The sequence below is a fragment of the Lutra lutra genome, chromosome 13, assembly GCF_902655055.1.
Source record: "Lutra lutra chromosome 13, mLutLut1.2, whole genome shotgun sequence".
Lineage (NCBI taxonomy): Eukaryota > Metazoa > Chordata > Mammalia > Carnivora > Mustelidae > Lutra > Lutra lutra.
The window spans coordinates 59,121,335-59,147,681 of record NC_062290.1 but is presented as its reverse complement, the minus strand read 5'-3'; the positions used below and the strand labels follow the sequence as shown (position 1 = coordinate 59,147,681).

The 26,347-nt window shown below is 39.4% G+C and overlaps 1 protein-coding gene across 5 annotated transcripts in view; it reads right to left on the bottom strand.

Annotated features, from left to right (window-relative positions):
- Window positions 1-26,347, bottom strand: part of LOC125082826 (phospholipid-transporting ATPase FetA-like) — a 116,289-nt gene that overhangs the window by 42,944 nt on the left and 46,998 nt on the right. For 4 of the 5 annotated variants that reach the window (XM_047698635.1, XM_047698636.1, XM_047698640.1 and 1 more), the window contains 8 exons: window positions 16,221-16,279; window positions 11,374-11,487; window positions 10,363-10,461; window positions 8,731-8,792; window positions 3,956-4,028; window positions 3,489-3,559; window positions 2,328-2,410; window positions 994-1,152 (listed from right to left, as the gene is read on the bottom strand). In XM_047698635.1, the coding sequence (XP_047554591.1) occupies window positions 994-1,152; window positions 2,328-2,410; window positions 3,489-3,559; window positions 3,956-4,028; window positions 8,731-8,792; window positions 10,363-10,461; window positions 11,374-11,487; window positions 16,221-16,279 (720 nt within the window). Of the gene's footprint in view, window positions 1-993; window positions 1,153-2,327; window positions 2,411-3,488; window positions 3,560-3,955; window positions 4,029-5,432; window positions 5,478-8,730; window positions 8,793-10,362; window positions 10,462-11,373; window positions 11,488-16,220; window positions 16,280-26,347 lie in introns of those variants that run through there. The other variant, XM_047698639.1, reaches the window with a different exon arrangement.

Sequence of the window (26,347 nt, the reverse complement as noted above, 5' to 3'; positions counted from 1 at the left end):
AGGAGTAGCTGCTGAAGTACAGTGAAGAAAATAAGTGTACTTCAAATCTTTTGAGTTTGGAGTTAGTTAGCCTAGAAGCTGTCACTATAACTCAAGAACTAATGAAAAAAGTTCCACCAAGGCCTCCCTAGACTCTCAAGCTTCTCTCTAGGGTTTGGATCTCATTATTTTCTCTAAAAGTGAGACATCTAAGATCCCCCTGTCTAAGGGTGAATTCTTTAGAAGGGGAGCTATGAGTTGAATATTCACCGTGGTAAATCTTCCTTGATGCTTTCTTCAGTGATCCCCATCCTTTTACTATGGTTGTTGTCATCAATGCCCATTGTCACCAATGCCCATTATCCCTAAGGGCACAGGGTGGCGCAGAAGCTTCCTCCATCTTCCCAAACACATTAAAATCCACCAAAAAACCTTCACCAGGTATAAGGGATTATGGTTCTAAATGACATCTGAGAAGGGGCCACTGATAATGATTCACATGTGCCTTTTCTGTGGCTTGAATCCTTACATTTTGTATTCTTCTCCATAGTGAGCACCGTGTGTATTCTCTCCTGGGAGTAATCCACATATATACACTCTTCTTTCATATGTTCCCCTCTCACATGGTAATTCCATGTGTACTCTTTCTATATGTTAATCTTCTCCTGTGTCCAGATATGATTAGAAAGACTCATAAGTGCTTTATGGTATTAGAACACAAAGACTTCCTTTAAAAAGGCCGAGCTGATAATGTTGGCAGCTCATTTCTTAGGCGGGGGGGGGGGGGGGGGGGGGGGGTGCCTTTTTTTTTTCTTTTTCTAAGAAGAAAGGTTTTTCTTAAATATTCCATCCACTCATCTACCCATTTATCTACCTCCCTTTCTGTTTGTCTCAAAGCCATGGTGTATGTACATCTGAGTCCCATATTTACATCCTGGAAACTGAGTGCTCATAAATTGATCATGAATGGAGTATAGCAGTTTGGGGTCTGACTGTGACTCTCAGGAGACGTACCAGTGTAAATCACCAAGCCATAGCACCAATCTGTATTCCTGATGATGCAGCCTCGGAGTAGCAGCTTGTCATGGTCCAGGGTGTAGTTTTTTCCCTTAAAAGTCAGTATTCCTGTGAATTTGTCCAACTTGTTATTGGGAGACTCACACCTCACTTTTCCTGAAGAAAAATGAAGGAGTAAGAGTCCAGGCTCTGTAATCTTAGGCCTTTCCTAACAGCAGGCTTAATAGAAAAGAGGAAAGAATACCTCTCTTTCAAAATACATACACATCTTTTTCCTATCCTCTCTCAGCTGCTGCCCACTTCTCACTAGCTTCCTTTAGAAAGGCAGACAAAGATTTCTGGGCACCAAAGATGAGTAATTCTGTATGTGACATGGGTCATCCAGAGAGAGAAAAACCCACGTGATAACTTATCACCATCAGTACTGACAGATCATATGATCTCTGAATCTGAAGAAATTAAAAACTACTTAAAGCAAATCTAGTATTTTTCTCAAAGTGGAAATAATTTGGTTTTTTTCCTGATTACTGAAGTAATATATGTCTTTTGTAAATACATATACAATACTAAGGAGGAGAAAGGAGAAAGTAAAATTGCCTGGAGATAAGTGCTATTATTCTTTTGAAGTACTTCCTTCCAAGTTTTCTATAGATGTACTTGTAAACATATATGCCTCAAAAAACAAGCTTATGTTATTTATTTATTTAAGATTTTATTTTTTTACTTGACAGACAGAGATCACAAGTAGGCAGAGAGGCCGGCAGAGAGAGAGACAGAGGAGGAAGCAGTCTCCCTGCTGAGCAGAGAGCCCCGATGTGATGCCATGCGATGCGGGGCTCAATCCCAGGACCCTGAGATCATGACCTGAGCTGAAGGCAGAGGCTTTAACCCACTGAGCCACCCAGGCGCCCCAACAAGCTTATGTTATATACACTATGCAGAGTTGACTCTTTAATAGTTTTTTTTTTCACTTAATGATATGTTCTGAATATTTTTTTCCATGTAAAAAATATCAACTTGCGGGGCGCCTGAGTGGCTCAGTGGGTTAAGCCGCTGCCTTCGGCTCAGGTCATGATCTCGGGGTCCTGGGATCGAGTCCCTCATCGGGCTCTCTGCTCAGCAGGGAGCCTGCTTCCCTTCCTCTCTCTCTGCCTGCCTCTCTGCCTACTTGTGATCTCTCTCTGTCAAATAAATAAATAAAATCTTTAAAAAAAAATATCAACTTGCGTATTGTTTAGTAAGTTATGAAGTTAGTTAAGTTACTGTACTTTATTTAACCAGTCCTCTACTGATAAACATGTTGGGGGGCGCAAACCTACTTCCTAACTCACCATCAAAAGCAGACAGCAGCCCCAGGTTATCTTCCAAGTTACTGGTAATTGAGATGGACTGCTTCACTTTCAGGTTGGTTTCACTAAAGCAAATGGCACAGAGTCACCAGAGCACAGGACACATGCACAACAGCAGCAGGGGTCCAGTTTCTCCCACTAGGTCATGGGATTTTAGAATACAGATACTGCCAGTAAAGCTTGGGCTACAGGTTTGAGCTGTGAGAGTCACATCTACTCTTCTCTCTCAAGGTCAGTATTGAGGTAGATGGCTCCACAAGGAAGCCAAGTGTTAGCCCACAGTCCCCTCTCCCTGCTCTCATTCCCTACAACACACCACCTCTACTTCAACCAATCCATGAAATCGTGCTGGTCAGGTGCTCTTGATCAAGCTGAAGAGACATCACAAAACAACCTGAAGGTGGCACCTGCTCCCTTCAAGAATAAGGAGCAGGTCTTGGTAAGACTGCTGCACACTTCCAAGTAAACATACTCCTCATATCATAAATAGTTATAGGACACATGAAGGAATCCCAGTTAACCATTTGTTGATACAGGAATGCATAGAGACAGAAACAAAAATGGAAGCCACATTTCAAAAAGCTTGTGAGCACCAAGAGGAATAGTTGTAAGAATGCAATCGATAGAAAACCCTATAGGACAAGCTCTCTGAAGATGGCCTCTATCTTCCTAAGACCTTAGCTTTTGCATGTTAATTAATCTCTACCTTAAATCCTTTATAGAACACGGTATTTTATCAGTAAATAATTGCTCCCATGCTCATCCTCCCCACCTCCTTAACTCCCACTGGAAACTATGGAACTCTTAAAAAAAATTTCTGAAATTTTACAGTTCTATTCACCTCTTTCCTATCACTCAGCATTACTGAATATAGCCAGAGTGTCTCCAGTTTAGAGATGGAGAATATAGAGTTTATTTGTTCAGATTCTGCACCCAGTGGATGCTTGATTATTGCTGTTAGGAGCTCAGTCTTAGACTTGAGGTCCCAAGGGCCTGGCCTTCTCTTTTCGCTTATCTGGATATTTCTAGCATATTTGGCGCTTGCATCTGAGAAAAAAATTCATTCTCTGCATCATGCTCTCCCTCAGTGAGATATTAAGGTGGCTCAATTGTCTTAAATGACTATCAGGAAGGGACACTTACCCATCCAGTTCTGCTGTTTCTATATATGTCAGACCATAGGGCTCACTGCTAGAGAGTAATAGCACATCAGCCTGTGGTCAGAAAAGTCAGAGAAGGTAAGGAAAGCAGGAAGGCAGACTTTTAATATTACAGTGTGACAAAAGCAATTACCTCATGAACAGATATTCATCCTAAAAATTTTATAGACACTTGGTTTTTTCTCTTTGTCTAGGACCCTCTGCTGCTACCACATACAGCCCCCCCCCCCCCCCCCCCCCCCCCCCCCGCCCAAACAAGTCATTCTTTATCTGTAGCTATGGTGAGAGACAGACAAAAACAAGCTTCTTACCACAGGAGCTGTTAATCTCTGGATGCAAAGTGAGGCAGAGAGAGGTCACCAAAAGCAGTGGCCGCAGCAGTGCTAAAAGTGTTCCTTTGTACTCACTCAAGTCAAAAAAGAAAAAGCCACAGCCCAAAGAGGTACTCACCGTGACAGGCTGATTATTTTTTAGTTTTATTATATCTCCCACTTGAATATTCATCCATTTGTCTTCCTTTATCCTGTAAGAAAATGAGCCCTGAATGCCTGCTCTGAGAATTTCTCCACAGCCCTTCTTTGACAATCAAGAAAAGAAATAAAAAAGAGAAAGAAAAAGGCGGAGATGGAGTCAAGACTTACAGGAGAACCAAACTGGTTTGTGATGAATCCTTGCTATAATCAAGAATGTGGCCCATTTCTCTTGACTTCAGGTTATAACGATTTTCTAAAACTCTATAAAAGCACTTGTAGTCATATGCACACATAATTATTCTTTCACTAAAAGGAATATGCATACTGTAAATATGCATATATGCATATGGTAAAAAATAGTTCAACTAATACAGAAGTATATAAAAGGAAAAATTCTCCTCTCTCCCCTGATTTTAGTTCTGCTTTTCAAGGTAGCAACTGTAATTTTTTGTATTCCTTTCTAGAAAATATCAATCCAGTAATAACACATACATTTAAAAGTTACACACTAGATACATAATTTGCTACACTTTGCATTTTTTATGTCTTGCAGAGTACTTATAGAAGATGTGCCTCACTAATTTTTTTGGCTCACTATTTTTGATAAAAATGTATTCTATCATACAGCTGTACCAATTTTATTTACTTATGTTAAAATTGGATTGTTTTATTTATTTTTTTCTTTAAGATTTTATTTATTTAACACACAGAGAGAGGAATCACAAGTAGGCAAGAGAGGCAGGCAGAGAGAGAGTGGGAAGCAGGCTCTCTGCTGAGCAGAGAGCCCGACGCGGGACTCCATCCCAGGACGCTGAGATCATGACCTGAGCCAAAGGCAGAGGCTTAACCCACTGAGCCACCCAGGAGCCCTATTTAAAAAAAAAATTTTTTTTAAGATTTTATTTATTTATTTGACAGAGAGAGACAGCAGGAGAGGGAACACAAGCAGGGGAAGTGGGAGAGGGAGAAGCAGGCCTCCCACTGAGCAGGGAGCCTGATGTGGACCCTGGGATCATGACCTGAGCTGAAGGCAGCTGCTTAACAACTGAGCCACCCAGGCGCCCCTGGATTACTTTTTTAAAAAAATTCAAGTTAGTTAACATATAGTGTATTATTAGTTTCAGGGTAGAGTTTAGTGATTCATCAGTTGCATATAATGCTCAGGGCTCATTATATCAAGTTTCCTTAAAATTGGATTACTTTTGACCCCTCAAATCCTCACTTCCTACAAAAGGCAGATGGCAGTAGGAGCAGATTCTATAGTAGTAACTGGCTCTCTCCCTTTCTTTTTTTTGTATCTCAATTTCCCTAAATGCACAGAGGCCCTAAATCTTTCTGAGAAAGAACTAAGCAAGATAGACACAGTGCTGTGAGCATTTTGGAAATACGAGCTACCTCTTTGCAACAATTCTGTTATGCTAAGCACCCAAAGATGTGGCAAAGAGAAGGCATACCTGGATGCCATTGCTTGTTTTACCTTCAAATGAAGACTTGTTATCTGTAGGCATGACATACATCACAACTTTGCCAGACACACAAATGCATGGGTTTTCTCAGAATGCCTTTTCTGGGAAGATAACTTCTTTAAGAAGGGCCAAATTTCTTTTATCCAAAAAAAAAAATCTTTTATATAAATTCACTCTTTCTTTTAGACAATTTTCTTCCAATTCCTGGGTTATATTTCTTTAAATCTTTTTACAAATTCAATTTTCTCTGCCTGTTATTATTTTTAACAATATTATTTATTTTTGTGGGGGAAGGGCAGAGGGAGAGGGAGAGAAAGTCTTACGCACTCTCACAACCCTGAGACTGTGAACAGAGCCAAAACCAAGAGCTGGAGGCCCAACCAACTTTGCCACCCCTCTCTGCATGTTACAACACAAATGCAAGACTTTGTTGTAAAACCACTATTTATACATCCTCCTTCCCTTGGTTTCAAGTGTCATCTTTACGCAGATAAAATCCAATACCTTTACTTATTTTGTTACTAATTTTCGAATCTGCTTTATAGTTTTGTAAGGGAGTAGCTAAAAGACTTGCAGAAAAACATCTGAATAACTGTTTTGCTTTGTTTTGATGCCACATTCACTTTTGCTAGTTCTCTGGCATTCTGTCTGCCATGATTTTCACCAGTAAAATGTGGCAAGAAGGGCTACACCATTTGGGCTTCTCCAAAAGATTTAACAGCTTATATTTTATTATTACATAGGAGCTTCAAACTATTACCAATTTTTTTCCTGGACATTATAACAATCATGTGTCCCAAATTTAGGATAAGGAAAAATACTGCCTTCCGGTTTAAAATATTAAATCCTGTTATGCCATAAGAATACTTTCCGGGCATTGCATTCTAACTTTTGGTTTAGAAAACACAACCCGAGAGCTAGAGAAGGCAGGGGTTTGACTCCAGAGGAGACCATTCACATTACAGTCTCTTTTTTTGGTGAATGGTACCTCCTGAAGTTCTGTGACATAATGGTACCTTTTCTACTACCAACATTTAGAAATGCTAGATATGCTAAGGCAAACATTCTTTCAAAAGTAAGGCTACGCTTACCACAAAGTAAGGAACCAGGAGAAACAAAACAAGAATCTCAAATCCAAAACAGTCAGCATGTTCTGAAGCTGTTCTTGCTCTGAGTGAAGGAAGGAATTGCCAATCTTAATAATTAGTGACTTGAATTTTAATTTAGCCCACTGAGGGACAGGACATGAAGCCTTAGGATCTTGAGAGGCAATGAGTTGGAACTAAGAACCCCTCATAAAGCCAGGACTCTGAAAGGGCAACACCTTTAGGGAAAGGGTAGTCTAAAAAAAATTCAAACCACTGGCAAGAAAGTTTGTCTGTCTTACTCTGGAGGGTTGAGCATCAGACAGTGAGAACTCCCCCTTAAGAATGTATAGACTAATGAGGTATGGGATTCAAATTTATAACTCCTCAAATTGGTCTCAGTAGGTGATATCCTTGAGTTATGTGGCAGAAGCAAACACACAACCCTCAAGAGGGATACAACCTCAACTCAGAAGATTTAGAATTCTTATAAAGAAAATTCCACTAATGATGTGCTTGTAACCAAAATTATTGAGAAATGAAAATGGCAGAAATCACAACTTGCAAGACAGACAAATTTTTCAATAGCAGTTCTATTCAAAACTATGTATTCTAGAAAAAGAAAGCCACTTTCTGGAATACAGACTGAACAATCAGCTTCACTGAGTGTTCAATTAAACACTGGCTTATAAAAACTAACCAGGGCCCTACTTGTGACCTCCCACCCTAAAACCACTCTATGACAGATTATTTTTAGTCTTAATTTTAGTCTTTTTTTTTTTTTAAGATTTTATTTATTTATTTGACACAGAGAGAGACAGGAAGAGACGGAACACAAGCAGGGGAAGTGGGAGAGAGAGAGAAGCAGGCTTCCTGCTGAGCAGGGAGCCCAATGCAGGGTTGGATCCCAGGACCTGGGGGATCACGACCTGAGCGAAAGGCATACTCTTAATGACTGAGCCAACCAGGTGCCCCTCCAATAGTCTTTCAAAACCCAAGTGCCCAAACTACTTGAGGAGTTCATTTGACTAAATCCATTTGGTCAGTAATTCCTTAGCCCTGAAAATTTCTAAGACACTGAGTTTTGTCTTTTCTTTTCTTTTTATTTCCTTTCTTCCTTTCTTTTAAATTTTCTTTTTAATCACAACTGACTTTTCTGGTGGTGTCTTATGAGAGGCTTCAACAGACCAAAACACTTGAGGAAATAATCCACCAGGAATAAGAATGAGCTGTAACAATAAATAACAGGATTAGATACCCAAGAACTTCACGTAGAAGAATTATGTGATTAAAACTACAGCTCCTGGGGGTTCTGTAAGGCCACTGTGAACAAAGACTGGACTTCAATTTTGAAATTCTTCATGTTCGTGCTTATTTACAATCATGTTACTGCACACACTGGTCATTTTTTCCTGTTTTACAATCTCTATTTGTTGAATTCTTCCCATTCCTTAAGGCCTAGCACAGACATTAGCTATTCCAGAAAGTCTTCCTTGATACCTTTAACCAGTTATGATTTCTCATTTTTATTAATTCTTATAATAATTTTTTGTATCTTTTATGATAGTCTCCATATTTTGTTTTATGTAGGAATTATGGCTGCCTCTGTATATTCCTGACAAGGTAAATTGCTTAAATTTTGTAGGACATCATCAAATATAAACACAGACTCATTGACAATACTTTAGACAGTTATCACCAAACACCACAGCAATAGAGTCAACACCAATACTTTCTTTATTTTTATTATTTTTTTTTAGCCAATACTTTCTTTAGATTGTTAATGAAGATATGACCTGATCAAAGGTTATATAGTATAATGGCCAATAAGCCATTCCAGAATCTAATGATGTTCTAAAGACACATATCTCCATGCTGACAACTACATTAATAATAATCACTTGTATGTCGTAAATTGCTAAATACCTTAATATATATTATTTCATTTTCATTTTTGCAACATCCTCCAAGGTACAGAATATTATCTTCGTTTATAGATAAGAAATATGAGGCTCAGAGAGACCTGAGGTCACACAGCAAATTCAGTGTATGCTAGATCTAGAAACAAATTCTTATGTTCAACCTTAGGTTCTTTTCACTGTTCTGAATTACCTTTCCAAAGTACCCAACACCATCAAGCTTTAGCAAAGACAACCCTTTCCCAGAACTGAGCTACCTAAACTGGTTTCCCTATGACTTACCTGCCATTCATCACCACCAGAACAGAACGGTTGTTGACGTGATTGTCATTTTGGTGCCTTTTCTAAAATTACACAAGAAAATGTTCAGGAAATAGGCATAGAGCAAACTGCATGTAGAAGGTTAGTATTCTGAAATACTACCCAAGGTAGTACTCCTTATTTATAATTTTCCTTTACCTCCTAAGCCTTTCTATCATTAAAACCAGGTAAGAGGTTGATTGTCTCAGAGAAGCTGGGAAAAAAGGTCAGAAAAAGAAGAGAAAAGAAAGAGACAAAATCTTGGCTTTAAATATCAAAAGCCAAAGCCTGGGGGAATGAGAACAAACATCTTAGTTAAAGCCACAGAGGAGAGAATGAAAACTGATGGACAGGACCAGAGTCCCTGTGAACACCTTGGTAGGAGCAGGGAAAAGTTAAGAATTCTCAAGCATACCTCCACTACAGTCAACACACAGAAGCTTCTACAGGAGATGCACTAAGGAAAGAGCAACAGAGGTCTTCTATTCAAAAACCAAATAGAAGTATATGTCCTGATGCTCCCATGAATCTTCTACTTCCAGGTGAGATTACTCCCTGGGAAAAAGGCAGGACTATGAAGAGGACAGGGGGAATCTTGAATTTGTCAGCATGCTTATGCTAAAAAAAGTAAATTCTAACCCAGAAGTAACTGGGTTACCTTGAATTGGCAAATTTAGTTTTCAGCTCTCATTAAAAAGGTTTGGAATGGTGGGGTGGTAGTTGTGAGATATACTGAGTTTAGCTGTAGAGAAATAAAGTCACATTTTGTACATCTGAGTTTTGACTAAAATTTCACTACATGGCTAATTATGGATTTAAAAGAGTTGCAGAGTTAAAAAGCTAGCGTAACATCAAGCTCACAAACTTTGGTCTAAAAATCTATCCTGGCAAAATCAGAAGGACTCTCTTAGGGAAGCTGGATGCAGGTCAAGAGGTCTGACTTCCCAAATCCCACTAGCAGGCTTGGTACTGGGGCTTCACTCTCACCGTTCTATGCCAGGCCTGCTGTAAGGAGCAAAGAGGATGCCAAGCAGCTCACTGTGAGCCAGTTTCTCCCTCCAAGACCAGGAAAGAAACTGGCCTCTGTTTATGTCCTAAGGAGTTCTAAACCCAGAGGGTTCCTAGCTGTATATACCTTACAGAAGTGAAAGTTGGAATGGGAAGTAGGGAGAGCTAGAGAGGAGAAGGGGAATGTGGAAATGGGAGGAGAAAACTAAGAACAGATCAAAGAGGGAGGAGGGGACAGAGGGAGGAAGGGAACAGGAATTAAAAAAAGGGAGAAGGAAGAAGATGAGCACAAACTTGAAGAAAGCCAAGTAAGGGAAGAGGTGGGTTATTAAAAAGGAGCTGGAAGAAAGCCTGAAAGGGGGCTAAATGGTGGCAGAGGAAGACAGAGAGAGGTCTTGCACTGCTACTTTCTGGCCATGCATAGACCACCAATCTTGAGGCTAAGGGAATTACATTTTCTTCTGGGATGGATAAGGAAGCAAGGAAAGGAAACATCTCTTTCCATTCAGTGCTTCTTCCTTGCACTAGGTAATTCTGGGAAGCCTTTTTTGCCCCCCAACCCAACTAGGTACAGTGAAGGACTAGGAGCCCAAAAAGCCACTTCACCACATCATCGATGGCATCCTTCACTGCTGTTATGGATAGCACCACCATCAGGGGTATCACAGTCGTGTACCATGCCAAGGGGGAGATCTGGGGAATCAACTGTGAGAGGAAAAAGGAAGAAACTTGGCTCAGAAAGCTTAAAGGACAATATATTTCCTACCAGCACCACCCACCCCCAAACTCTTTCACTTCCACAGGTTCATAAAAAATTCAACTATCCTAGTTGCTTTCCACTGTTTTGGAAATATAAGTATTATAAGTAAATATATAATACAGATATAAATATTTTGTAAACATCACCAAGAAAAAAAAAAAGAGGAAAAAAAAATCACCAAGAAAGGACAAAAGAATAGGAGACAGTAAGTTGCCAGCCATCTGTCCCAAATCCACTACAATAGTCTTTTTTTTTTTTCTCCATTACAATAGTCTTGATGGGCTATTTCTCCTCTGATGATGAAGGTTCTGGTGAGAGGTAAGGGGAACTGGGAGAGAAGAGTGGACATTGGAAAACCACATCCCCTCATTTATCCCTCAACATAAGGGGAAAAGAGACAATCCATTCCTCTCTCCCAATTTGGTCCAGAACTGCCCTGCTTCCTCGCCCTGTGGTGGTACTCATATGTTCTAAACCATTCTTTTTCTCAGAATTCCTGCATGTTAACTTTCTGTCAGGAAGACTGGGAATGAATGAGAAATGGAGTTGTAGTTGTTGTCGGGGTGAAGAGTATGTGACCTCCTGTGGTCAAACTGAACTGTGGCCATGCAGGCATGGTGGGGAGCTCTCCTTCCTTGGGATTCAGTGATCTTGTGTCCTTCCTTTTGTAGAGACTTATTTCATCCCACCTAATCCTGACCACAGGTACTCTATAGGATTGCCCAGACACTCCAGGCCATCCATTTGCCTGTTATTTAAAGAGACATTTCTCAGTTTAGGGAGAAGAACTGATTATGTAACCAGATCCCAGAGATAGTGACAAAATGCTCTGTGGAAAAGATCCCAAAAGTTAATACCTGTAGGAATAGCAAAATGAGGAAATATGCATTTGCAAGTCTCTGGAATTGTTCAAACAGGTTCAGGGGCAAGAAGTTAAAGACACTGTATCTTGAGGTCTTGATGGTATTGTTCTGTGAGTAAAAGAAAACAAGCACAATTAGAGGAACAAAAGACCCCACCTCCCAGTTTTAACAAAAAGCACCAAGACCACTCCTTGAAACAGAAAGTCTTAGTTCTTCTACCATGGGGTGAGGGGGAGGGAGGGAAAAAGTGTTTGTCTCACACTTTTCTTTTTTTTTTTTTTAAAGATTTTATTTATTTATCCGACAGAGAGATCACAAGCAGGCAGAGAGGCAGGCAGAGAGAGAGGAGGAAGCAGACTCCCTGCTGAGCAGAGAGCCCAATGCGGGGCTCGATCCCAGGACTCTGAGATCATGACCTGAGCCAAAGGCAGTGGCTTAAACCACTGAGCCACCCAGGTGCCCCGTGTCTCACACTTTTCTTGGAGACCTAGAGAATGCAAGAAGGTAAGTCTGATCAATATGGGACTTTTTTGAGGCATGGAATTCTTTGTTTATTGATGTTATTAATAATAATGATGGGGCGCCTGGGTGGCTCAGTGGGTTAAGCCTCTGCCTTCGGCTCAGGTCATGATCCCAGGGTCCTGGGATGGAGCCCCACATCAGGCTCTCTGCTCAGCAGGGAGCCTGCTTCCCCCACCCCCTCTGCCTGCCTCTCTGCCTACTTGTGATCTCTCTGTCAAATAAATAAATAAAATCTTAAAAAAAAAAAGAAAAATGATAATAAAATCAACAATAAAAGCTTACCTTTATTGAATACTTACTACATGCAAGGCACTGTTCTAAGCATTTTATATGTAGCAGCTTATTTATTCCTCACAATAACCCTATGAGGAGAGGACTGTATGATCACTTTTTGAGGATGAGGAAACTGAGGCACTGAGGTTATTTGCCAAAGATCACACAATCAGTTGCAGAGATGGTACTGTGCTGTCCCCTGAGCCCCAGTTCACTTGTATAGCTATCCAAATGCCTTATTTTCATAGATTCAGAGATCCTTCAGTGTCATCTTACCTCACCCACTAGTCCTTCTCAGCCCTAAATAGTAGGCAAGTTTGCCATTTATATTAGCTCTACTCCAGAGGTCTCAAATGAAGTTTTTCTAAGCCTGGCAAATTCAGTTTGGTGTACCTTTATGTACTGTTTTCAATGCTGAAGGATATCAGGTGCCAAAAGCAAATTACTCTTTCAAGTTGAGCCCACTGAAGATTCCCATACTGATCCCTGTCAGCATTGGGAAGTCACTTGCCTTTTAACTGTCTTGACAGTCTGAATAGTTTTGGTTTACATGTGAGTTAGGATTTTGCTGAGTGAAAATGGGAACTTGCTACCTCTTCAATTCTGACTTCAAGATGTTGACAGGATCATCTTATTTTCTACCTTTGGGTCTTCGATCATTTGACTTAAGATGTCAGAGCTTGAATGTAAGAGCTCAAGAAAAGCAAAAGAATAACAATTTTAACCAAACAATTTCCTAAAGACAGGCTTCTCCCCTACCTCCTCCATCTAGAAGGCCAAAACAAGAGAAAAAATCCACATGCAGTCCTGGAGTATAAATATTGCTCAAGTATGAAGAATCTTGCTGGACTCTGCCTTGGGAAAGCATCAGAGACCTTCTCTTGGAAAACCATTTAGTCCTAAGTCTAAAACTTGCCCAGGAAGACTAGATAGGCTCTTCGGTCAAGACATGACTTTCTATTTTCCTAAGGAAGAGAAGCTAGTCATAGACCTTAGGAGTTTAGAGATCCAAGTTACAACTAAGATTTCCTTGGTGTTTTCTCTATGATTTTCTAGTTTGTAATCAATCAAACACTATAGATTTCTCAAGGCTTCTTCTGTTCATAGCCCTATTCTGGGCTATACTAGTAGAGGCTGAAAAAAATTAAACAATATCTATCCCAGAGAAGCTCATAGGTCTGTCTTGAATGAAGTTCTAACTAAATGATTTCTATTAGCCATTCTAACCCTGAGAAAATGTTCTTCTAACATAGAAATAGCTTTCTTTGATCATGAGATACTCTAAATTTTTCAGTGTCTAAGTACAGAAGGTTCTGAAACTTGGAACCAAAGACCTTTTCTGATCTTCAGCCTTACTGAAGTAGCAAGCCTTCACTACTGATTTTCCATTTGATTTTATAACTAATTATCGTATTTCAGGTTTCTACCCACTTGGTAGCATTTGTTTAGTAAACAAAGACAAAAGCCTTGCAGATTCTATATCAAGACAGAAATATCAGTTTTTCTTTACTAACTTGGCAACCAGAATGTTCTGTTCTATGTCAAACCAGAAGGAATATCTAAAGAATGTAGAACATCTGTTTAACTATGAATTTCTTCGGTGTTCAGTTCTTTTTTGGCAGAGGTGACAAAATTTAAGCATGATAGAGGTGGTGGATTTTGGTTTGGGCTGTTTATTTAGGTAGTAAAACCTGACTGTTGGCTAAATGAGGGAATAGAGGAGAACATAAGGCCAAGGCCACAATGGGAATCAGAAGTTAGAGGCTGAGAAGAAGAAAAGGAATACGACTGGAAAAGAGTAGAGAACAGGAGAAAAATCAGTAATTGGCCATGGATATGAAATGGTTGTTAAATACATAAGAAAAGGTATTTATTCAGTAAATTTATCAAATGCCATTTTATGTGCCAAACATTGTGATGCAAACTGTGGATACAGAGATGAATGAAACTTGTACTCTTTCCTCAAGAAGCAATAGTTTCTTGCAGAAAGAGAGACAGTATTATTCACAACTATGTCTAACTCCCACAAGCACCATGTAAGGTGAATTAGGCCCTTTTCACAGATGAGGAAACTCAAGAACAGAAAGGTTAAAAAACATAACTAAAGATGCAAAGTTAGTAAGGAGTAGAGCTGTGCTCAAACTCAGATCTGATGTCAAAATCTAGTTTTATTGCATTATAATGTCTCTCATATATGTCTAGAAGATAGAAAGGGGGAAAGAAAATCTGCTCCCATGGCCATACCCTGAACACTGTTATTATCCAGAACCTCTCTAACTCAGAAATCATAAACTAATGTCCTAGAGAGACTACAAATATGTATGGCTATATATGTATTTATATACCTACAGCTATAGATAGATAGATAGATAGATAGATAGATAGATATAGCTGTACATGCACAAAATAACGTGTATAAAAACATTGCTTGTAACTGTAAATGACTAGAAACAACCCAAATGCCAATTTTGAGAAACTGGTTACATAAACTATGCTAAATCTACATAAGAAATACTATGCAGGTGAAAAAAGAAAAGAAGGAAAAAGTTATTATGAAAACATCTCCAGAATATCTGTAAAGCTTCTGAACAGTTTAAGAAAGCAGCTTTGCTTTATTTACACAAAGAAGCACTGATGAATATACAAGAAAGTAAAATGAATAGTTCTCTACAGGGAGCAGCAGTGGGCAAGGATAAGTGCTGGAATATGAATTTGAAATATATATCTCTTTATGAGTTATTAATAAGTAAGTGAAAAATGAGCAACCTAATAGAAAATGGGCAAAGAGGTAGTTTCCATAAAAAGAAATATAAAAGGTTAATTAGCATGAAAAGATTACTGAACTCACTTGAAATTAAGAAAGGATAGATAACAAAACATCATTTTTCATTCAAGAGCCCGGCAAAGATGAAAAAGATTGATAATACCTAGTCTGGCAGCAATATGGAAAAATGAGCAGTCTCTACTGTAAGTGGAAATATAAGTAGATATAATCTTTTTAGAGGGAAGTCTGGCAATATGCATCACAATTTTTAATGTGTTTTTCCTTTGACCCAGCCAATTCACTTCTAGGAAATTTTCATAAGATATATTCACACAAGGGGTGCCTGGGTAGTTCAGTCGGTTAAGCGTCCAACTCTTGGTTTCTGCTCAGGTCATGATCTCAGGGTCCTGAGATAGAACCCTGCCTTGGGCTCCCCGCTCAGCAGGGAGTCTGCTTCCCCTCCTCTCCCCTTCTGCCCCCTCCTCCTGCTCTTGCACTTTCTCTCTCTCTCTAAAACAAAAATGTCTTTTAAAAAAAGATATATTCACACAAATGTGACAAAATTTATGATTAATGGTGTTCATTCAGAACCCTTTATCATAGCAAAACACTGGGGACTATTTTTTTAGAGGGGACACCTGGATATGAATGGAGGCATTTTATTTTTTTAAGGTTTATTTATTTATTTTAGAGAGAGAGAGAGTGTGTGTGTACATGAGCCAGGGGAGGGGCAGAGAAAGAGGGAGAGGGAAAATCTCAAGAAGACTCTGCCCTGATGTGGAGATCAGTCTCACCACCCCAAGATCATGACCTGAGCCAAAACCAAAAGTCAGACACTTAACTGACTGAGCCACCCAGGCACCCCTGAATGGACACATTTTAAATGTTCATCAATAGGAGACTGGTAAAATAAATTAAGATGTATTGAAAACAGTGAAAAACCATTCCACTGTTAGATCTGTGTATTATTACAGATCTCCAAGTGGAAAAAAGATTGTTGAACTACGACTTCATTTGTGCAAGAAAAAACTACAATATTTCTTTTCTAGAAGTTATATATGAAACCCAAAATCTGAGATATATTCTCTCCTGAGCCTAGGTCACCAGAATTAATTTTGGTTTCTGAGCCCTCACTATACCAGCCCTCATTGTATAGGAGCTTGAAAGAAAGTAGAACCTATGTTGTAGGATCTACATCTGCAATGAATTCCTGCCCTACTCACAAAGGGGAATATTAGAGGAGAAAACTAACCCCTGAAGTAACTAGAGGCCTGATACTCACGGGATATCCAAAGGTAGAGTTGAGTTCTCTGCTATTAGCTTGCAGATATCTCACTTGTTCTGAAAAAGAGGAAAGAAATGATGAGAAGGATAATCCTCTAATGATCAGCCTGGGATGCTGGCTGCTAGTGAAGACTTCACTAGATCTTCACACTTTCTCACTGAGGAGGATTATGTCTACAAATGGGGCTTTTGTCTCTATTAGAAGAATCAAGAAATACAATAATAATGGAAATCCTCAAGTGTTAAAGCGTTCTGGAGGCAACAGGACCAGAAACTTTCGAGGTGTTTTGTACCGTGAATGTCTCTCAGTAATAATCCTAGGTGATGTCACCACAGACAACAGGATGGCTGTACCAACATCACTGCTAAGCACAGAAACCCAGCCCTCTCCAATTAGTCAATCCCAAGACCTTATTTTAAGGTATTTGAGGTTCTTTCCAAGGCAGCTTTTCCTAAACTTACTTAATGAAATTTAAATCAATACATCATTATTAGGCAGCTATTGTACAAAGGCCAGTGTGTTTGATCTTGTGGGGGGATAAAAAGATGAGTAAGACACAGTCCCTGACTTCAAGGACCTGCAGTTTGGTAGTAGTGAACCTGATAACTATAACACATGACAAAACCATCACATCAAAATGCGTAAGTGTTTTATGAACTATTACAAACAGTGAGCCCAAGGCACCTGGGTGGCTCATTGGTTAAGCAATTGCTTTTAGCTCAGGTCATAATCTCAGGATACTGGGATTGACTCCCACATTGGGCTCCCCCTGCTCTGTGGGGAGCCTGCTTCTCCTCTCCCACTGCCTGGCACTCACCCTGCTTGTGCTCTCTCTGTCAAATAAATATAATCTTAAAAAAAATAGTGACCCCATTATTGTGTTATGAAAATTTTTTTGTGTGTATTTCTATCTTGTATTTTTATTTTTTTAAACATTTAAAAATTTAAATTAATTTAATTAACATATAATATATTATTGGTTTCAGAGATACAGGCCTATGCTTCATCAGTTTTATATAATACCCAATGCTCATTACATCACATACCCACCTTAATGTCCATCACCCAGTTACCCCATCTCTCCACATCCCCTCCCTTCCAGCAACCCTCAGCTTTTATCCTATGATTAAGAGTCTCTTATGGTTTGTCTCCTTCTCTGGTTTAGTATTGCTTTCCTTTTTCCTCTCTTCCCCTATGATCCTCTGTTTTGTTTCTTAAATTCCACATACCAGTGAGATCATATGATAATTGTCTTTCTCTGATTGACTATTTCACTTGACATAATACCCTTTAGTTCCATCCACGCCATTGCAAATGGCAAGATTTCATTTTTTGATGGCTGTGTAATATTCCATTGTATGTATATACCACATCTTCTTTATCCACTCATCTGTCAGTGGACATCTGGACTCCTTCCATAATTTAGCTATTGTGGACATTGATGCTATAAACATTGGGGTGCCGGTGCCCCTTCTGGTCACAATATTTATATTCTTTGGATAAATACCTAGTAGTGCAATTGCTAGATCAGAGGTTAGTTTATTTTTAACTTTTTGAGGAACCTCCATACTGTTTTCCAGAGTGGCTGCACCAGCTTGCATTCCTACCAACAGTGTAAGAGGGTTCCCCTTTCTCTGCAACCTCACCAATATCCTTTGCCCTGAGTTGTTAATTTTAGCCATGGTGAGGTTGTATCACATTGTGGTTTTGATTTGTATTTTCCTGATGATGACTGATATAGAGCATTTTTTCAGGTGTCTATTGGCCATCTGTATGTTTTCTTTCGAGAAATGTCGTGTTCATCTCTTCCGCCCATTTCTTAACTGGATTTTTTTTTTTTTGGCTGTTGAGTTTGATAAGTTCTTTATATAGTTAAGTATTAAGTATATGACAAGTCATTTGCAAATATCTCTCCTATCCTACAAGCTGCCTTTTAGTTTTGTTGACTGTTTTCTTTGCTGTGCAAGTTTTTTTTATCCTGATTAAGTTCTAATAGTTCATTTTTGCTTTTTTTCCCCCTTGCCTTTGGAGAGGTCTCTAACAAGAAGTTACTGTGGTACTGTGGCTGAGGTCACAGAGGTTGCTGCCTGTGTTCTCCTCCAGGATTTTGATGGTTCCCTGTCTCACATTTAGGTCTTTCATCCATTTTGAGTCTGTTTTTATGTATGGTATAAGGAAATGGTCCAGTTTCATTCTTCTACATGTGACTGTCCAATTTTCCCAATACCATTTGTTGAAAAGACTGTCTTTTCTCTATGTGAATATTCTTTCTTGCTTTGTTGAAGATGATTAGTTTGCCATAGAGTTGAGGGTCCATTTCTGGGATCTCCATTATGTTTCATTGATCTATGTGTGTGTGTGTTTGTGACAGTACCACATTGTCTTGATGATTACAGCTTTGTAATAGAGCTTGAAGTCTGGAATTGTGATGCCTCCAGCTTCGGTTTTCTTTTTCAACATTCCTTTGGCTATTTGGGGTCTTTTCCGGTTCTATACAAATTTTAGTTTGTTTGGTCCAGATCTGTGAAAAATGCTGATGTTATTTTGATAGGGATTGCACTGAATGTATAGATTGCTTTGGGTAGCATAAACATTTTAACAATATTTGTTCTTCCTAACCATGAGTTTTTCCATTTCTTTATGTCTTCCTCAATTTCTTTCATAAGTGTTCTATAGTTTTCAAAGTACAGATCCTTTACCTCTTTGGTTAGGTTTATTCCTAGATATCTTATGGGTTTTGGTGCAATTGCAAACGGGATCGATTCCTTGATTTTTCTTTCTTCTGTTTCATTGTTAGTGTATAGAAATCCAACTGACTTCTGTGCATTGATTCTATATCCTGTGACTTTGCTGAATTCCTATATCAGTTCTAGCAAATTTTTGGTGGCATTTTTTTGGGTTTTCTATATAGAGTATCATGTCATCTGTGAAACATGAAAATTTGACCTCTTCTTTGCCAATCTGGATGCCTTTTCTTTTTCTTGTCTGATTGCTGAGGCTATGTCTTCCAATACTTGTGCAACAACAGTGGGGAGAGCTGACATCCCTGCCATGTTCCTGACCTTGGGGGAAAAGCTCTCAGTTTTTCCCCACTAAGGGTGACATTTGGTGTGGGTCTTTCATATATGGCTTTTATGATATTGACGTATGTTCCCTCTACTCCTGCACAGTGGAGAGTTTTTATCAAGAAAGTATGATATATTTTGTCAAATGCCTTTTCTGCATCTATTGAGAGGATCATATGGTTCTTGTCCTTTCTTTTATTAATGTGGTATATCACATTGATTGATTGATTTGCAAATGTTGAACCACCCCTGCAACCCAAGAATAAATTCCACTTGGTCATGGTGAATAATCCTTTTAATGTACTGTTGGATCCTATTAGCTAGTATCTTGGTAAGAATTTTTGCATCCATGTCTATCAGGGATATTGGTCTGTAATTCTTTTTAGTGGGATCTTTGCTTGGTTTTGTGATCAAGGTAATGCCAGCCTCATAGGATGAGTTTGGACATTTTCTTTCCATTTTTATTTTCTGGAAGAATTTCAGAAGAATAAGCATTAATTCTTCTTTAAATGTTTGGTAGAATTCCTCTGGGAAGCCTGGGAATCTGGCCCAGAACTCTTGTTAAAGGAAACTAGATTCCCCTCCCCCTCCTCAAGAGCTTTGTACTGTCACTTTGCCATCACTCAATAAACCTTACTTTGCTAAAGACAAAACAAAACAACACAAAACTTTGCTTTGCTGCCACAAAAAAAATAAAAGAAAGAAAGAAAGAGAGAAAGAAAATAGGTTCCAAAATAAGACAGTAAAACTTACATATATATAAACATAAAATATAATAAATTAAAAGGAAACAAAAATAAAAAATATAACATACATATAAAAATAATAATTAAAAAGGAATAAAAAAGAATTGAATAAATAAGAAAATAACCCCCAAAATAATACTATAAGACTAAAGAATAAAAATAAAAAGAATACCATACACTGTTTTCCCCAGGAGCTGAAACTTTGCAACCTTCTGTGATCAGTAAACTTGGTGTGATCCAGTTGTTTGTGCTGGTCTTCTGGCAGAGGGGTCTGTTGCACTGATTCTCAGATGGACTCGCCCTATTGAAAATGTGCCTCCCTTGCACAGAGGCTGGGCTCAGTGTAAGCAAATCTGGATTCCACTCTGTAGCACTGTTTTGCTCCTGAAGGCTTTCAGCACTGATGGGTGGGGTGAATATGGTGGCACCCCACTCTCTAGCCCCAAGCTGGAAGTTTGCACCCCCCCCATTCTTCAGTGAGCCTTCATAGAAAAGCAATCCATCACTCTTGTCTCCCTGGTTTCCGTCAGAACTCTGTGTTCACCTGCCCTGTGACTGAGTTGTTTTTATCTCAGGCCTGTGACTAAATTTCAAAACCCCCAATTTTATGGATTCCTATGGAGTAGACCTCCACTGTTCCTCCTGGGGGAGGGAGGAGGGTCTCACTACCTTCTGCCTTTTGCTGGACCCCTCCCAGGAAAGTGATTGTGCAACCATGTAACAGTTCACAGTTTATGGCAATGTAGAGCAGAAAGACAGCACCTAGACTTAGTGTTTTCAGCCTGCTTCCCAACTCCTACATCTGTGAACTCTGCCCCACTCAGGCACGCCCCATTCTTCTTCTGACCCTGGGGTCCTGAGACAATGCTGTCACATTCTGGAATGTTTCACCACCTAAGCACCTTTAAGCCAGGACATCCCCACTGTAGCAGACTTCTAAGAGTTCTAATTCTGCACTCCACTATTTATAATACTTTGCAGTAGCCTCTGTAAGCAGACTCCCTCCTCTCTGCCATATCCTCAGCTGTATCACCCCTGATTCAAGTCTCTGCAGTTCCTACCTTCCGAAAGGTAGATGGCTCTTCTACTTGTAGACTTGCAGCATTTCTTTTCTCAGATCTCTGATTGGTTTCTCAGGTATTCAGAATGATTTGATAACTAGCTAGCTGTATTTGAGGGACAAGACTTAGGGTCTCCTGCTCCTCGACTATCTTAATTCAACCTTTCCACTTTTGTTTTTTAAAAGATGGGGCAGCGGGAGGCGGGGAGGGTCTCAAGTAGGCTCTACACCTAGCATGGAGCCCAATGTGGGGCTTGATCTCACAACCTGAGATTATTACCTGAGCCGTTATCAAGAGTCAGATGTTTGGGGCGCCTGGGTGGCTCAGTGGGTTAAGCCTCTGCCTTCAGCTCCCGTCATGGTCTCAGGGTCCTGGGATCAAGCCCCGCACTGGGTTCTCTGCTCAGCAGGGAGCCTGCTTCCTCCTCTCTCTGCCTGCCTCTCTGCCTACTTGTGATCTCTCTCTCTCTCTCTCTGTCAAATAAATAAATAAATAAATAAATCTTTTAAAAAAAGAAAAGAAGGGTGCCTGGGTGGCTCAGTGGGTTAAAGCCTCTATCTTCAGCTCAAGTCATGATCCCAGGGTCCTGGGATCGAGCCCCGCATTGGGCTCTCTGCTCAGCGAGGAGCCTGCTTCCCCCACCGCTTACCTGCCTCTGTTACTTCTGATCTCTCTGTCAAATAAATAAGTAAAATCTTTAAAAAAAAAAAAAAAGAGTCAGATGCTTAACCAATTGGGCTCCCTTGGTGCCACTAAATCATGTAACTTTTTTTAAAATTAACATATAATGTATTATTTACTTCAGGGGTACAGGTCTGTGAATCATCAGTCTTACACAATTCACAGCACTCACCATAGCACATACCCTACCCAATGTCCATAACCCAGTCACCCTATCCATTCCCCCTTAACCCCCCAGCAACCCTTAGTTTGTTTCCTGAGATTAAGAGTCTCTTATGGTTTGTCTCTCTCCCAATCCCATCTTGTTTCATTTAAATCATGTAACTTTTAATACAGGATAGCAAGTCTTTTTTTTTTAATTGTGACAAACATGCTATATTAATCTAAGATAACAACAGAGGGTACTGATATGGGTATTTGGGAACTGTCTGTACTATTCTGGTACTAATTCTATAAATCTCTTTATTTATATACTTTTTAAAAAATTTCTTTTCAGCGTAACAGTATTCATTGTTTTTTGCACCACACCCAGTGCTCCATGCAATCCGTGCCTTCCTTAATACCCACCACCTGGTTCCCCCAACCTCCCACCCCTGCCCCTTCAAAACCCTCAGATTGTTTTTCAGAGTCCACAGTCTCTCATGGTTCACCTCCCCTTCCAATTTCCCTCAACTCCCTTCTCCTCTCCATCTCCCCATGTCCTCCATGTTATTTGTTATGCTCCACAAATAAGTGAAACCATATGATAATTGACTCTCTCTGCTTGACTTATTTCACTCAGCATAATCTCTTCCAGTCCCGTCCATGTTGCTACAAAAGTTGGGTATTCATCCTTTCTGATGGAAGCAAGTCTTTTTTTTTTTTAAGTCTTCTTGGCTCTTCTTCTTTCTCTTCTGATAAACTTCAGAATAATTTTGTCCAGTTTCCTCAAGACTGAGAGGCAGAGCTACCTCCCATGGGAGAAACAGTCAGGTCTGGGGAATGATATTACATTTCTCAGGAGCATAAGATCATAGACTTTTTTAAAAGTTTTCATTTTAATTCCAGTTAGTTAACATGCAGTGATATATTCGTTTCAGGCATACAATATGGTGATTAAACAATTGCATACATTATCCAATGTCATCACAACAAGTACACTCCTTAATCCCCATCACAAATTTTACCCATCCCCCTCCACCCACCTCCCCTCTGGTAACCATCAGTTTGTTCTCTACAGTTAAGAGTCTGTTGATTGATTTCTCTCTTTTCCCCTTTGCTTATTTGTTTTGTTTCTTAAATCCCACATATGAGTGAAATCATATGGTATTTGTCTATCTCTAACTTATTTTGCTTAGCATCTCTGGTTCCAAATAGCAAAGATTTCATTGTTTATTTTTCTGGCTGAATAATATTTCATTGTATATGTATACCACATCTTTTTTTATCTATTCATCAGTTGATGGACACTTGGGCTGCTTCCATATCTTGGCTACCATAAATAGTGCTGTTATAAACACAGGGGTGCATATGTCCTTTTGCACTGGTGTTTTTGTGTTCTTTGGATTAATAGCCAGTACTGCAATTGCTGGATTGTAGGATAGTTTTACTCTCCAGCCCCTGCCCCTTTTTAAGTAGGTTCTATGTCCAGCAGAGAGCCCAGTGTGGAGCTTGAACTCATGATCCTGAGATCAAAACCTGAGCCGAGATCAAGAGTTGGACGCTTAACTGACTGAGCCACCTAGATGCCCCAGGGTAATCTGTTTTTTAATTTTGAGGAACCTCCATACTGTTTGTTTTCTAGAGCAACTAGACCAGTTTGCATTCCTACCAACAGTGTACGAGGATTCCTTTTTCTCCACATCCTCGGCAACACCTGTTGTTTAGATCATAGACTTTTCAAATATAGCTGAGGAGATTATAAGGCAATGATAAGGCAGGGACTTTCATGGTTCTTCACATATCTTATTCCTCCTTTGTCCATCAGCAAAAATGCTAAAAATCAAGAAGTTATAACATGAGTAAATTTCTTATAGAAAATACCTAATGGGCCAAAATCTGCACATTGGGCAGTACAAAAATAGAGAATTATGAGGAAGTTCAGGGATCTGCACAAATTATAGGAAAGGTAAAACTGGGATTTTTAGTTAGTTTTACCCCAGGATTTGAGAGATTATACAGATTAAGTGGCATGGAGTTGACATTTTTGCACTGTTAGTCCCCTACTTAGTGACATACTATATATCCCTGTGAGGAAGATAGTTGTTGGTGTATCCCTGAGAAGCCACTCTTTGGTGCATTATTATTTTATCTGTATAGTTATTTTGCTAGCAATATCTATGAGTCTTCCTTGGCCTAGGTTTATGATCCAGCTATGCACCCCTAGTATGTTCTACCAAACTAGTGCATTTCTTTCACATTGTTTAATTCTGGTGATTACTAGGATTACGTGAATGAAGATGGGTAAAGTTGAAAGGAACTGATAGGATCTTTTGTTGGGTCTTGTTTTGACGAGTTAGTGGCGTATTTACAACCTTGTGATACAAGAGCTTCAGTTAACCATTATAGCTTACGTTATTTGAAGAAGTGGAACATGTATGGCTCAGATAATTTAGCTGCATCTAGGATTTAGAGTTGCTAGTTGGCCTATGCAATTTGTGGAGGGACTTTTTTAGGGGCCCAGATAGTTGCCTGATTAGGGCAGAGTATCAGGGAAGCACTGGTATTTCTACCAGTGTTGAGCTTATTTAACCCCTGAGTAGGCTAATATACTATGTTCATACTCAATCAGCTTAGGCAATAAGTAAAATCAGTCTCTCCCATGCCATTTGCCCCTCTAACTATACCCAACCAACCAGCACAGCCTCTCCATTTATTAAAAAATATGTAACTCTCCATGAAGTTCTAATATTTTCTTATTGAATCTTATATTGCTTATTAAATTTAGTCCTAGATATTACTGATTATTTTTTAATTTACCAAGGATCTAATAGGTTTTTCCAGCAACTCATCTGGATGCAGAGGGCTATTCTCTCTAAGCCCACCAGTCCCAAGATACACATGGAGTCCAGGCTCTGCAAACAAAATAATACATACCTTCCTCTTTGAGTCTAAGAGTAAAGTAAAGCAGGTAGATCCCAAAGTTCAGAGCCTGAGTTGGTGGAGATAGACTGAGACTTCAAAGTGGGGGCAGGAGTAAACTTCACCTAACCTTCATCTAGTCTGTTTGATATCACATCTTCCATGAAAGAAGAGAAAGGAGAAAAGAAAATAGGATTTCCAAAAGGAAGGGAAGAGGAATCAAGGCTACAAAGTCAGATTTCAGAAGATGCGTCTAAAAAAGGAAAAATAGGAATGAGGAGAAAAGTGGTTGAAATGTCAGTTGGCACAACCATTTAGGAGAAGAAACTCAAAGTCTGAGACAGAAGACAAGCCTAACAAAAGAAAGTAGTCAGTCATATTTGAGACAATAAAGGTAGGCAGGCAGTTTTCAGATTGGATAATAAAAGATTAATTCAAGATTCACCAAAACGACCATGACAACGACGACAACAACAACAAAAACAACAAAAAAAACAATTTGCTAGGGCTTGTGACTACTGTTGAGAAAAGACTGGAATGACTAATTGCTTACCCCATTACTTGTTAACTCAAAGTTTATTTCTGTTTGGCTGAAACAAGAGTGACAAAATGTGAATTATGGATGAGAGGTTAGAACAATAGAAGGCTAGAAATTAGATTAGACAAGGAGAGTCTAGAAGACAGTCTAGTTGAAGAGGTCCTGACTATGGAATTCAAGGGCACAAATACCTACCTCAGCCTCTGGTGACTAGAAAATGCATCCATCTTTGGTAACTAAGGGTTGAGTCTACAGCCTATTGACTGAAGGCCTGGTTTCACAGGGACCTGTGTTGAGATCAGAGCTGGGCTGTGGGTGGTAAAATAATTGAACTGAAAGGGCCAGACATCTTGGTGAAGCAAGGCAACTCGGTATTATAAAATGTGAACTGGACTTAGAGTTTAAAATCACGGTAGCCTCCAACAGTGGTTAATAACATGAGCAGTTGAGTCAAGCTGCCAAGGTTTAAATATCAGTTCTCCACTTACCAGCTATGTAGCCTTGAGGAAATCACTTAACCTCTCTGAGACTCATTTTCCTCATCTGTAAAATTGAAATGATAATAATATCTACTCATAAGGTTATTGTGAGGATTAATAAATTAAGGCATATACAGTATCATTTTAGAACAATTCTTTTTTTTTTTAAACTACTTTATTAATTGGATCACCTAAGTGGCTCAGTGGGTTAAAGCCTCTGCCTTTGGCTCAGGTCATGATCCCAGGGTCCTGGGATTGAGCCACAAATCGGGCTCTCTGCTCAGCAAGGAGCCTGCTTCCTCCTCTCTCTCTGCCTGCCTCTCTGCCTACTTGTGATCTCTGTCAAATAAATAAATAAAATCTTAAAAAAAAGATTTTTTTTTATTTATTTGACACAGAGAGAGAGAGAGAGCACACACAGGGGAAAGGAAGAAGCAGACTGCCCACTGAGCAGGGAGGCCCATACTTCCTTTTGAACTTTCAGCTATCTACTG